This window comes from Mustela lutreola, chromosome 8 (assembly GCF_030435805.1).
Source record: "Mustela lutreola isolate mMusLut2 chromosome 8, mMusLut2.pri, whole genome shotgun sequence".
NCBI classification, from domain to species: Eukaryota; Metazoa; Chordata; class Mammalia; order Carnivora; family Mustelidae; genus Mustela; species Mustela lutreola.
In genome coordinates this window covers 2,348,163-2,362,444 of record NC_081297.1, presented here as the reverse complement: position 1 = coordinate 2,362,444, position 14,282 = coordinate 2,348,163, and the positions used below count along the sequence as shown (strand labels likewise).

At 62.2% G+C, this 14,282-nt stretch overlaps 1 protein-coding gene across 1 annotated transcript in view; it reads left to right on the top strand.

The window, feature by feature from the left end:
- Positions 1-14,282, top strand: part of ADARB2 (adenosine deaminase RNA specific B2 (inactive)) — a 352,604-nt gene that overhangs the window by 238,403 nt on the left and 99,919 nt on the right. The window contains exons 2-3 of the mRNA XM_059183687.1: positions 1,676-1,762; positions 8,789-9,696. Of these exons, the coding sequence (XP_059039670.1) occupies positions 1,676-1,762; positions 8,789-9,696 (995 nt within the window). The remainder of the gene's footprint in view (positions 1-1,675; positions 1,763-8,788; positions 9,697-14,282) is intronic.

Here is a 14,282-nt window from a genome sequence, read left to right as displayed (position 1 = left end):
TTTTGCGAAGGCGAGTTCTGAAACGGTTTCGTGTACTTTTGTGGGTGTTTGGCTGGTCGCCCTGCTTTATTAGAAAAATGTAATTTCATTTCGAGATGCCCCAGACTAAATCACTTGAGCTTCACACTCTTTGTGTAACATTATTGGGTGCCCTTAATGAAATTATAACTCAAGCAAGAGATTTCATTCCCGTGTAGTAAATTAGCTTGGGCTGAGAGGGCCCGGGAGAGCTCACCCCTCCCTGGCTGCCGCTTCCCGTTCGCGGAGGAAGAAAGAGCAGGCATTTTATGTTTGAGTTATTTATTGTTCTCTCTGAGTGAACATTATATCGTGGCCGCCCCTACTGGAAACGCCAGCTGTTAACAGGCTCCTGAATGGATTTCAGTGTGAACTCCCCGGGCCTCTGAAAAGCTTGGGTATAAAGAAAACAGGCTCAGAATTGCAAGAAAAAGAGCACATTGCCTTCGGCCGCACGCCCAAAGGCTGACTGCAGATAGAAGCCCTGGCTGAGGTTTTCACGCAAGTCACACTTAGATGTGTGCACTAAGGGAGCCCTGTGAGGCAGCAGTACCCCTTCCCCGGGGCAGAGGCAGACGTTGGCACGGGAGGCAAAAGACCCGGCCCTCCGGTGCCAGCAGATTCCTGGCAGCAGAAGTGTCCCCTTGGTAAAGTAGCTCAGCCCCCGGGGCCAGGCCAGACACAAGAACCACCAGGACCCTGGGAAGGCCCCCGTCTTGGCCCCAGGACGCAGGGGAGCAGGCGGGTGTCTGAGAACGGGGAGGACTGTGTGTGCCATCCCTGGACGCGCTCTCCTCTGCCCTGGGGTAGGCGCCCGCGTGCACAAGTGCTCCTAGCTGCCGAGGTTGGATTTAGTCGGCGGAATCTCTGCAGAAATTCCCAGGCGCACTCCTACCCCACAATCCCCCGATCTCTCCGTTTAAGGGGGAGACTGCGGGGCTGTAGGTCATGAGCGGTATTGCCCTGGGTCCAGCTGCCCAGCCCAGGGCGGACTCGGGACAGCTGGTGCCTCCGCACCCCCCACCAGGGTGCAGGCAGAGGGCGCTCTCCGCCCCGTCCCTGCTCCGCTGTGCACCCGTCCCCGTCCCCGTGAGCCTCCGCCCGCACCTCTCCCTCCTGCGCCCCCGCCCCTCCCGCTGCCCAGACGCACACCAAGCGCACTCCGGGCCTTGACAAGGCCCCGCGGGGCTGCACTTCAAGCCCACAAAGCAGCTTCTCCGCTCACGGGAGAAACGGTCTCGGCTGTATCAGCGTCTCGTTGACTACGGCTTCTCCTTGCTTCACTCGCTCACCTCCCCTCTGCGCTGCCCCCTCCCCGGGGTCCGGGTCCGAGGCCGCGCCCCGCCCGGCAGCCCAGGAGCCCGCGCAGGGTTGTTGCCCCAGAGACGACCGCTGGGTTTTGAGGGACACGGAACAAGAGGGGAGCTGCCAAACGTGAGAAGAGAAGAAAGGCGGAAATCAGGAGGCTGAAAGTCGAACGGAGAGGACTTGGGCCGTCAGAAATTCCGTAAGAGACCAAACCAGAAGGAAGTGGCTGGAACCAAAGCGAGCGTTCGGCCGCCCTCGCCCGAAACCCTTGGTGGTAAGATCGTAGGAAAGCATTGAGTTTTTCTGAAACTCGATGTCAAAAGTGCATTTCCTGTTCTTCTCTTTCCAGACAAGGTGAGCACGTCGCCGGCCTTTATCACTCCCTTCAAGCACTTCAGTCCCGGCGCCGTGAACACGGAAGACGAAGACCGACTAAGTAAGCGGCTTCCCCGTGCGCGGAGGGGTGTCCTCTAATGTCCCCAAACACTGAGACCTTGGAGTGATGGGGGGACTGTCTGGGCTTCCCGGAGCAGGAGGCTCTGCTCCCGCTGCCCCACCCCCTCCCTGAACCCCGTCCCCAACGTGAATCGCGTCCCCACCAGGGATCCTGTCCCCACCCGGAACCCCTCCCCGCCACGGAACCCCCTCCTCACCTAGAACCCTACCCCACCCGGGACCCCGCCCCCACCTGCGGATCAGGACACTTGCAGTGACTGTATAATTGAGAACCCCAGGATTGTGAGGGAAAATCCGTTCTCCTGCACCCTCTCCTTGCTTTCCATTGTTTTCCCCTTCAAGAGGAAGTGGGGGGATGAGCACAGTCTGTACAATGACTTAACACGGGAAAGGCTGGACGGGGGGCCGACCTGTTGAGGCATTTCTGGCTCGTGAAGGAACCCGGGACGCAGCAGAGCAGTGCGGGGCAGAGGGACTCCGAGCAGTCCCCTGCTGAGACCACAGAGGAACCCCGGGGGTGGGGGGGCAGGGCTGGTGTTGGGGGCGTGGGGCTCCTGGACATGACCGGCACACTCCCAAACCCCAGACCACACAGGTCGCTCCTGCATTTCATTATGACCTCACCCATGGGCCGTCCTTCTGCCAAGTGGGACCGCGCCGACTGATCAAGGCTCGAACTCCCCAGGACCTTGACCAGGACGCACGGCGGGGGGACCCCCAGCCGCGGCTCTGCCATCGGCTGGTGAGACACACAGCTGGCAACAGGACCGAGGCTGAGGGCATGTCCCACGTCCCCCCCCGAATCAAAATCGCAGAGCAGGGTTGCTGGACGGGCACAGAGTCCCACGGAAATCAGGACGCAGCTCCCTGGGCCACCCGTCCAGGGCCCCTCCTCAACCAAGTTCGCAGACACCTGTCTGTTGTCTCAGGGTCTCAGCGGGAAAATCTCCAGGACTCGGTCTGTGTGTGTACAAGTACCTCACAAATGTGGACCACTTCTGCCAGCCACAAGCACGTGCCCACACGCACCCCAAGCTGAGCGGGACGTGTGCACACAGCGATTCGGCTAAACACGAGGAGAGAACACGCTGAGACGGGGAATCTGCCTCCTTCGGTCGGGCGTGGAACCTGCTGACGTAGCTGGAGCCCCGCATGGGGCGAGACCTCCCGGATGGGCTCTCGTGCGGTCACTACTCCCCGCGAGCCCGTGCCACGGGTCCCAGAGCCTCGCGGGCACAACCTGAATCACAGCATTGGGATCGGAACGCGTGGGACCGTGTGTGAACGCAGTAAACGCACAAACTGGCTATTTCCCCTAATCGGTGGGAACCCATGGAGAAGATTGACTTTTAATTGTTTGTTACACATTAGAAAGCCTTTGCAACACTTGGAAAATCCTTACTTAGAAAACCTTATTCCCAAACACCGTTCAGAGCAAACCTCCAATCAATGGCCTGACGGTGCCTTCCAAAACCGTGGACACAGTCTCGGCAGCGCCCTCAGGACGTGGGAGAGGAGTGAGCGGGGCGCGCGGGGCGTGGGTGATGTGTGCTGTGTGCTGTACGTGTGCACCCACACACCTGTGTGGTGCAGGTGAGCGTGACGGGAAGTGTCTTTATTCCTGCAGCCGTGTGACGCAGGTGTGCCTGCGCCGTGGTTAGGCAAGGGTGCTCAGCCGGCTCTTGTGTGGCTCGCTCTGGGCACCGTCGGGTGGGCTTTCCCATGGCCACCGGCACTCGGCACCTCTCGTCCCCGGAGCCTGAGCTCCCGCTGCCAAGTGTAGAGCTGCGGCCAGGGGTCAGGGTCTGGAGACACTCAGCCTATCTGGAAGGACAGGTCACTCCCTGCACGGCGGTCTGGAGGGAGAAAGACCCACCCACCAAACCTGCTTGATCCACACCAAGACGTGGGGCAACCACCACATCCAGGACCACATGGGACACATCCTCAAAGGAAGCACCTTCGTCTGACACAGGGCATCAGACCTGCGCTTCTGCAAGCCGGCCCACGTGGCCTCTCAGTGCTCCCGGGGCGTGGATGCGCCACAGTGACCCCCTTCCCACGCAGCTCCTCACCCATGAGGCACCAGGGCCTCCCTTGGCCACTGGCCTCACTCCTACGGGCCCCCAACTGACGCAAATGTGGCAGACCAGATGGCCGGTTCCTGGGGTCCGAACACCTGCAGCCACGACAGCATCACCGTGGGCCACACGCACGGAACAGCGCCCAATGCGGTGCCTAGTTGGAGAAGTCTGGCTGCTTAGTTGGAGAAGACAGACAGACGCTGGCCCCAGAAAGGGGGACAGTAGACAGGGTGACGCAGGTGCACATACGTGGGCACAGCTACCTGCTGGAGCTGGACGCCGTGAGACCATGGGCGCGGACTCCCCCTCCACGTGGCCTGTGCACGTTTGAAGGACGGTGCCAACACACAAGGGCAGCCTCCTGGTCAGACTTAACTCTGAGAGGGGATGTCTCACCTGGAAAATGAAACTAGCCGCGGCCACACCAGGGTAAAATTCTGCGTTCTCTCACTAAAATGCAATTCTTGCACACGTGGGACCTCTCCTTTTGCCAAGAGGGACAATGCACTCACGGGCCCAGGAGACGGACCGATGTGAGCGCAGACGGGAAACGGCCGCTGGCACGTGGTGTCTGTCTAACGGAGTGCGAAGCTATTTACCTGCTTTTTTCTACTTTCCACATGGAAGGACACGCGTGACCCCTGGAATCACAAAGCCGTCGGCGGGTCTCATGTTCGACGCAGTGAGGATGAGGGAACTCGCCCCGGGCCGGCGTGGGCACGCAGGACACCTGCACGCGCTTTCCTCGGAGCAGGACTTTGCTGAGGGAAGGCTTGTGGGATCCAAGTCAGAAATCTTCCAGGGCGACATGAGCCTTCCGTGGGGGCTCCGTGGGGTGGTGGGAGCTGTTCTGGGTCCCCAGACCCATCACCCCGTCTGGCCCCCCTCTCTGCCCGCTAGCATTTTCCCACAGGCTGACGTCTGCACGCCGAGTGCCTGCACACGGAGAGTGGGGACAGGCTCACCAAACAGGCGACTCCCCGGTCCAGCCCCCTGCGGGGAGATGTGCTGCCTGCAGAGCCGCTCTGAGCCCGACCCACTGCGCGTCTCTGAGCTATGACGGGCACGTAGAGCAATTATTTGGAATAATGAATTCCAGGGTAGGATTAAAGGACTTTCTAATTCTTACAACCTAGTCTGACCTGTCGGTTTGACTGTTGCTAGTGTACAACAAATACGTTTTCAGAGATGAACCATTTTTATCATGTAATAAACATTCCAGTGCCAAGGTCTGCACCCCAGAACCCACAGAGAGTCCGGGCGGGTGGGCTGCCTCCTGTCAAATCCTTCAAGGCAGGGGCAGCCGTCATTTCCACGGTGGCCACGATCAGTCATCAGGAAGCACAAAGCCTGGAAGCCCGTGGTGTTCACGGATCCCGTTTATGGATCACGTGGGAAGTTGCATGGGTTGTGTCCCCTGAGCCGCACAGAAGCCCCGCACGGCAGGGGCCATCACGCTTTCCTGCGGTCTCCAGACAGAGCTGCTGGTGCTCACGCCGCCCGTGAGGCCTGGGGTAGCCCACAGGGCCCAGGAGCAGGAGACTCGGCTGGGAAAGGAGCCCCGTACACTTGGATGCCGCGGGGCCCAGACCCGGGGAGCGTGTGTGGGGCAGGTACGGCACAGCCTGGCCTCGCGCCCCACTGCTGGCTCACCTGACAACAGAGTAGGGAAGCCTGTTAGCTGGCGGAGAGCGAAGTGAGAACCACTGCCTGGTCGGGGAGGGGCTGCGACGGACCCCCTTCCCCGGGGAAGAAGGAAATGTGCATTCGCGAAGTCAGAGCTGGGGTCCCATAAGAAATTCATGTGGGATCGCAGTGGCGAAACGCCCACAGATGGGCATCGGGTTTTCCCGGTGGCCCTGGCAAAGCGGCGTGTGGTGTCCCAGAGCAGGCCCGGGGGTCTGCAGGCCGGAGCTGCAGTGCGGGCGGGTCCCTCCACCAGGCACCTCCCCTCCCCCGCGCCATCTCTCCTCTGGGGACCGGGACTCACTGTGTGCGTCCTACAGGCATCTGTCCGTCCATCCTACGGGGCCGAGCCTCCCAGAAGACAAAGGCTCTTTTCCCTCCGACTGTGTCGGGAGCCAGACGGACACTGACTCACGGGAGCTCTGATGCCGACCCAAAGCGAGAGAAGCGGGGTGTTTTGTGTTGCACTCTGGGGCCCACGGGCTCCACGACAGAGGGATGTGCACAGACCGGGCCTCGGGACAGCCTGCAGCCGCTCGGAGCCCATACACTCTGACAGGCAGAGGCCGTACCCTGCTTCCTGGGGGGAAGACCCTGCGCTGCAGCGTCTGCCTCCCTCTGTCCCGCTCCCACCCAGGATGCGGTCCCTGCATGTCAGGGTTTGGGCTGAACATCCCCCTCGGCCTCCTTCGGGGCACGCTCGGGATGCTGTCACAGTCACACGCTGTTCGAACCCACATCTGCCGCTCACAGAAAGTGCAGTTTGGACACGTGCAGGAACCTGCCCCTGGTCCCATGGCCCTGAGACACAGAGGAGACACGGGTTCTTGGGCACAGGAACCCCGAGCTGGCGGGTGACCGCTGCCCTGCCGGGCTCCTGCCGCTTCTGCCAACCACACTCGGACCCCGTAGCCAGTTAAACGGAGTGCTCGGCCGCGGCGGGGAACCGGACCCAGTCTGCGCATCTGCAGGAACCAGAGGTTATTCCAGAGCGTCCAGGTCGGGGCCCAGAAGCCCACTTTGTGCCTCAGTTGTTACTCGCTGTTGGGTACTATAGAAAGGGCCTCCGTGCCACAATCCGATAACCGTGGCCAGTGCCACGGACAATGGTAAAGACGGCAGCCGTGGCTGCGGTGCGTCAGGGAAGGGAGGGGAGAGAAGCAGTGTCAGTGCGGGTGCAGGGGAACGTCCGTCCGCGAGGGCTGCTCCTCCAAGATAACCCTTTCCGCCTCGAAAGGCAACAGAGGTCATCTGATCTGCAGGCCGCTTCCCAGGCGCTAACAGTCCAGGCGACCCCCACCCCGCAGGAAATCAATAAGAAATTAAAGCGCTCCCAGCAATTTTCAATGCAATCTAGAATGGGGCTTTTGGGTCGGGCTGTGGTTTTTTCCCATCTCTACGTTCAGTGTGAGAAACTGCGTGGTTAATCTGCTCTACCGTGTCTTGGCCCGAAACACCGCGGTGGCGGGGCTCCCGGCTGCCTGGCCCGGGAGGCACAGTGATTAACGAAAGAGGCAGAGATTAAGTGCTTGATATTTGGAAGGTGATTATTTCTACTAAAACAGGCTGTAAATGCAGGGCATCCACCTCTAACCTACAGAACCCTCCGCGTCCCACCTTGGAACAAAGTCCCCTCCACAAACCTCACCCTGCGTCTCCGCAAACAGGGACCGCAGCCCGTCCGGCCCGGCCAGGAGCCCCGAGGGTGCGTCCCCCACAGAGGGCACCTCTCCGCGCCGGCGCGTGGCACGTTTCCGTTATACTCTTCGCCAGCAACGCCATGAGGGCGAGGTCACGGAGCCCAGCACGCTTCCTGCGGTCCGGCTCCGGGGCGGGCCTGAGGGGAGCCCACGCGACGTCTGCCCACGAGCTACAGGCCAGTGTCAAAATCGCCCCACGTTTCCCCGGGCCTAACAAGAGCAAACTCACTCCCGACTCCAGGGCACTTCTGCACGGGCCCCGCCTGGCCCCGGGGGGCCGCCTCACCTTCCACGTCTGCCGGAACCCGGGGCCTACCGCGCTCAGCAGCCTCACCGCCGCCCAGAGCCCAGCACAGGGAGACCCTGCGAAGGACCCAAGAACACAGTGGACGATTCTGCCTTACAGCGGCCGCAGACATTTCCGGGACACTCCCAGCTTGACCAGCAAGCCCCGATCTGGGCTCCTTCTAGAACATGGGGCCGTGACCCCACACAGGGTGGGTTTTAGGAAGAAGGGTAGTGAAGTGGAGGTCTGAGGGAGGCTCTGAGACCGGCGCCCGCCCCGCTCACCGTGGCGCCCCCGGAGGATTTCAGAGGAGACCCGAGGGGTCAGCGCACCAGAGGCACATTCACCCTCGGAGCCATCGGGACTCTTGTCCCTTGGTCCCCAAGCGATCCATGCCTGACGTTTCCAGAACAGAACCACGTTATCGGCCGTGAGATGTCCAAGATGGCCAGTCCACGGAGGTTAAATGACTGTGACACGAACTCAGCACCCACTTTAGCCAAGGACGGCTTCCCTCAACTCACTTCATAGGATTTCTCGCAAAGGAAGGAAGAAAAGAGCCATCGCAGACACAAAGGCAGTGACCCTCTGAGCCTGCCTTGTCTCCTCCTCGTGTCTCGGGAAGCAGGGACATCTGGAACCTTTACCCGGGGTGTGTGAGGACCCCACGATCTGCAACGTCTGTGCCTGTATGATACACACCAGGGATACCCTCACTTGGGTGTCATTTTCACCATCTAGCACATTCCCGAGGTCCACCCCGCTGACGCACACAGCTGGGTGCCCCGCAGCGTTCTGCTGTACGGGGATGACACCGTTCCCCAACCACCGCTCTCGGCGGGGAAGGCCTCCTGACCCTCAGCGCTGCCCACAGCGGATGGGCGGACAGGGCCGCCGGGCCGTTTGGTCGGGGCAACGCTGAGGGTCACCCGGGCCCAGGGCAGGCAGCTGACCTCAGCCTCGACATGTCCCAGCCCAGGCCCAGAGCAGCAGACGGCAGCAGCACGCGGGGGCCATGCTCCCCACACGCGCCCCCCCAACAGCCTTCTTCTCAGAAATGCATCCCTGCGAGACCCGCCCGGGAATCTGGGTCCCTCCACTCGGCCCCCACCTCTGGGTGCTGTTCCCGCGGCTCCCAGGCCTGCCGGCTGCGCGGGCACCGGGGCGCAGGTGTGCCGCAGGGCGGTACCGTCTGCCGTCCGTCGCGAGCTGCCAGGGCCCGGGGTCACGGCTGTGTTTCTCGCCCGCAGGTACCAGCAGCGCCGACGTGAAGGAAAACCGGAACGTGAGCAACCTGGAGGCGCGGCCCCTGCCCACGGGCGACAGGGCCAGAGGCGGCGCGCCCGGCGTGAAGAGGAAGCGGCCCCTGGAGGAAGGCAACGGCAGCCCCCTGTGCAAGCTGCAGCTCGTCTGGAAGAGGCTGTCCTGGTCCGTGGCGCCCAAGAACGCGCTGGTGCAGCTGCACGACCTGCGCCCAGGCCTGCAGTTCCGCACGGTGTCGCAGACCGGCCCGGTGCACGCGCCCGTCTTCGCCGTGGCCGTGGAGGTGAACGGGCTCACGTTCGAGGGCACGGGGCCGACCAAGAAGAAAGCGAAGATGCGGGCGGCCGAGCTAGCCCTGAGGTCCTTCGTGCAGTTCCCCAACGCCTGCCAGGCCCACCTGGCCATGGGCAGCGGCGCCGGCTCGTCCACGGACTTCACCTCGGACCAGGCCGACTTCCCTGACACGCTGTTCAAGGAGTTCGAGCCGGCCGCCCCCAGCGAGGCCTTCCCGGGCCGCCGCCCCGCCGACGCCGGGTTGCTGTCGTCCGCCTGCCGGCGGGGGCGGCTACTCTGCCACCCCCTGGACCTGGTGGGCCCGGCGCGGCCAGACAGGCCCAGGCCGGGCCCTGCGGCCCCCGGCGAAAGGAACCCCGTGGTCGTGCTGAACGAGCTGCGCTCCGGCCTGCGCTACGTGTGCCTCGCGGAGCCGGCGGAGAAGCGGCGCGCCAAGAGCTTCGTCATGGCCGTGAGCGTGGACGGCAGGACGTTCGAAGGCTCAGGACGGAGCAAGAAGCTGGCCAAGGGCCAGGCGGCTCAGGCCGCCCTCCAGGCTCTCTTCAACATCCGGCTGCCCGGCCACATCCCCAGCAGGAATAGAAGTCACCTCTTGCCGCAGGTGAGATGCGCAGGTGGCCGGGGCAGGCGGCGTTCTTCAGAAGCTAGGAGGACGGGCGGTGGTGGGCAGCAGGCAGAGCCCTCTGCCCGGACTACAGGCTCCCCTGGGGCGCACGACCTCCTCTAGGAAAGCCAGGCTCTGCCCGGCGCCCTCCAAAGGCCCGGTCGCCCAGCCTCATCATTAGGATTGATGTTTGGGGGTTTGGAGAGAGTGAGCGCGTGAGTGTAAAGAGTGCCCAGACCCTGTGTTAGCCAAGCTCGCCTGGAGACAGGGACACCCCTTGCGAGGAGCGGGGCCCTGGTCCCCAGAGCTGGGTGAGCAGTAGGGCACCTGGTGTCTTGCCTGAGCCACTCAGGGACGCGGCCGCTGGGCAGCGCGGCGGGAGAGCAGCCCACCTGGTGTGTGGCGCGGGGCGGTCGGGGGCGTCTCCAGCTGGGGGCCCAGAGAGAGCCCCACGGGTGTGGCTCACCTCATCTCAGTGAGGCCAGAGACAGGCCGGTGTGTGCGCGGCCCGCTCGGGGCCCCAGCCGGGCCAGATGGAGGTGGGGTCCAAGGCCTCGGCCGATGGGCAATAGAGGGCTCAGGGGGAGGGGGGCTGAGAGCCAGCATCATGGTCATGTCAAGGTCATGTCACGACCGCTATGATTTCAACGGTGGGTCTGCTTCTCACCCTGGCTCACCCCGGCTTATTTGGGAAACACCATGTAGCGCCGTCCGTGCGGCGCAAACTATCCTGACGCCTGGACACCACGGCGTCCTTCCCCGTCCTGCGGTGCTTGAGGATGAAAACCCGTTTCTCCCCACGCTCCAGGACCGCTCTGTGGCCACCGCTTCCGGTGCACATAGGCCAGGCACAGAAGGGAGTGGGCAATGAGGGAGCCCGTGGCCCTGTGTGGCTGCGAGTCCGCCAGCACGTGGGGGGATGGGGGGCTTGGCCGTGGAGCACGGCGAGCTGCGCAGCCTTCTCAGCGAAAGGCTCCGGTGCGGGCCCCGGGGCGGAGGGGCAGCCGGGCCAGCGCTCCCCGTTCCCTCGTCGGGGTGACAGCCGCCCCCACTGCCCGGTCCCTGTTTCTCTGCCACCTCGGCCTCCGGCTCCGTCACTTATTTTCGGAGGTTAGTTGAGCGATTAAGGGGAGGCTGGAGGCATCCAGACCACGTCGGCACCTGCCCTGCCCTTCGATCCCGCCTCCCAGGGACGCAGGGTCAGGTAAACCGGGTGTTTGCAGAGCAGCTCAGCGTCCGACTCCATCCCCGAGCACCTCCCGGGGTGGGGGCCGCAGCCCTGCTCTCACCTCCTACACCCTGTTCTGTCCTGCGTCTACCGTTGCTCCTTTCTGTCCCTGAACTCGGGACCCCGTGGTGGAAGTCTGCCGACAGCGCCGAGGCAGGGGTGATGCCCCCCGCAGCGGGTGAGCCCTGGGCTGCCCACGACCTCGGCCATGCTGTGTCTCCCAGCCCCTTCCCGAGGAGGCCCCTCACCCTGGCCCCCAGACGGCCACCGCCAGCCTGGCCTGCCCCCCATCCCGCCTCCCCCACTGCCCCGCACCCGCTCCGCTGCAGGCTGGAGCGTGTCCGTGAGCTCCGGCCGCGACGCCCGTCCTTTCATGTTGTGGCCCCTGAGCGCCCGGAGGGAGGGGCCAGGCCGCGCCACTGCTTTGTGACAGCCACTGGACCCCAGGATGCAGCTCGTCACCTAGAGCCACGGCCCCAAATTGTTTTCCTCTGACGGCTGCTGCCCACCCCGACCAGATGACGGAGGCTGTGGTTCACCCTTCACAGCTGAGGCCGCCGTGCTGCAGGCTCATCACCTGCTCCCTCACCCCTGCACCCCAGGGCTGCGTGGGGCCGAGCAGGCCAGGGGACCCAGGGCCAGGCATCATTGGGGGCTTTGCTAAATGTGAATCCCTGTCTTGGGCATGGTCTGGATTCGGGATCTGGATTCGGGGTCTGGATGTGGGGGCTGGATTCAGGGGCTGATCTTTAATTCAAAGAAAAAAAGATTCCAAGAGTCTAAGTCGTGCCTTGCTTCCCTGCTCTGCCCGATCCTTCCCCCGTGGTCCTGGGCTCCACGTCCGCAAAGGCACGACCCTTCATCCCCTAACTATGCTGTTAACACCTGTGCCAGGAGAGACAGCCAGCAGCCCTGGCCCGGCCAGGCTCCCAGAAAAGGCAGGTCCCCCTGAGCCGGGGCCCACGGCAGCCCTGCTCACTGCTAGACTGGCCATTCTAACGTTCCCAGCCCTGACTCCTGGTTCTGCCCCCCATGGCAGTCTTAGGTGAGCGGAATGACCAGCCAGGAGTGTGGTGGGTCACAAAGCACAGTCCCGCAGGCTTTCCCCAAAGGCTCCGTGGGCGGTACACAATGTGCTCCCTGCTGGAAGCCGGAAGCCCCCCGTAAGTGACGGGGAACGAAGGAAGGATTCGATTGTAATGGCACCGGGGGCCGGTGGGGAGTGCACGTGCTGGGGCATGGAGCGGGACCCCACACTTCTGATTTCCAGGCAGGGAGGTCAGCTCACCTGCCCTGTTCAGCCTGAAGACCAGGTCCACACCGGCCTGGAAGGGCGTGCCAGAGACTCGCTCTGTCCTGACAACAAGTCTGGGCAAGAGCAAGCTCTCCAGCGCCCCTCAGCTGAGGACCGTGGGCAGCCTGTCCAGAGAGGCCACCGTGCTGTGCTGGTCACCCAAGCACCAGCCCTGCTGGGCTGCAGGACATGGACGCCTGCAGGCAGAGGGTCCCTCCCTACCAGGAAAGGCAAACAGCACTTGCTTCCATGGCCAGTTTGAAGGAGGCGGTTCTGAAGAGCAGTAGGCCCAGTGACAACGAATATCGTAGGTATTCCCCAAAGTCTGATTTTCAACAACTCCTTTATCGGGGCATTTCTCAGAACTGAGCTAGTTTTGTTCCTTTACTTTCCTGAGATCTGGCTTCGGGTCTCTTATCCAGAGGGCTAAGGCCAAGGCTTTATTAAATTCTCTAAAACACAGTACAGACCAGGGGGATGGTCTGTAACTCACACACAGGTGTGCAGGCTGTGCACTGTGCAAATATCCGTGGATAAGGATCGCCAGGGCAGACCAGGAGGTAGTTGGCCCACTTTCCTGGCCTGCTCTTGGTGCTGCTTCTCAGAACAGGGCTCCTTGAGATGCTTGCAAGTGACACCGAGTCCACATCAGCATCTACCGACGGTCCCCAACTCAAGATGCCTCACCTCCACAACGTCTCAGCTTTGCGTCGGTGCAAAAGCGGTACACACTCAGTAGAAGCCATTCTTTGAGTTTTGAGTTTGGGTTTAGAGTCTTGTCCCAGGCGCACTTGCCTTTTGAGCAGCTCCCGTCAGCCCCACGATCACGGGGGTCACAGCGGGTCCGTGGATAGCCATCCCGCACCCATACCCGCCGTCAGCTCTCCACAGTGAGCGTCGTACGGGATACACTATGTGAGAGCGTCCACACCGGATTCCCGAGTAGGCGCCGTGGCGGGGATTGTCCCAACCGTGGGCCGAGGTCCGCGTGCTGTGCACGTCTCAGGCCGGGGAGGCTACGTGGGACGGTCAAGGTTAGGCGTATTAAATGCAACTTTGGCTTGAGGATATTTTCCATTTACAATGGGTTTATCGGGACACAACCCCATTAAAAGTCAAGGATAATCTCTAAATACTCATTCCCTGGAAGCATCATCATAAAAAAAGGAGATAAAATCACAAAATCTCTGTCTCCAGCCTTCATTTCCCAACCCAGCATGAAAAGAGCTGACTTCGTAGAAGCAGGAGATCCCATCCGGAAGCCATCTCCCCGGTGCCTCCCATGGTGGACAGGAGGAGGCACACGGGGTTGGCCTCGAAGGACAGTGGGTACCTGACCCCAGGGTCTCAGGAAGCAGCTCCCAGGGTTTCAGGAAACAAGCGTGGAGACTGACCTGGAGACTGACTTGGAGACTGACTTGGAGACTGACCTGGAGACTGACTTGGAGACTGACCTGAAGACTGACCTGGAGACCGACCTGGAGATTGACCTGGAGACCGACCTGGAGACTGACTTGGAGACCGACATGGAGACTGACCTGGAGACCGACCTGGAGACCGACTTGGAGACTGACCTGGAGACCGACCTGGAGACTGACCTGGAGACTGACTTGGAGACTGACCTGGAGACTGACCTGGAGACTGACCTGGAGACCGACTTGGAGACCGACTTGGAGACTGACCTGGAGACCGACCTGGAGACCGACTTGGAGACTGACCTGGAGACCGACCTGGAGACCGACTTGGAGACTGACCTGGAGACTGACCTGGAGACTGACCTGGAGACTGACTTGGAGACCGACTTGGAGACCGACCTGGAGACCGACCTGGAGACCGACTTGGAGACTGACCTGGAGACTGACCTGGAGACTGACCTGGAGATTGACCTGGAGACTGACCTGGAGACTGACTTGGAGACCGACTTGGAGACTGACCTGGAGACCGACCTGGAGACCGACTTGGAGACTGACCTGGAGACGGACCTGGAGACTGACCTGGAGACTGACCTGGAGACCGACCTGGAGACCGACCTGGAGACTGACCTGGAGACTGACCTGGAGA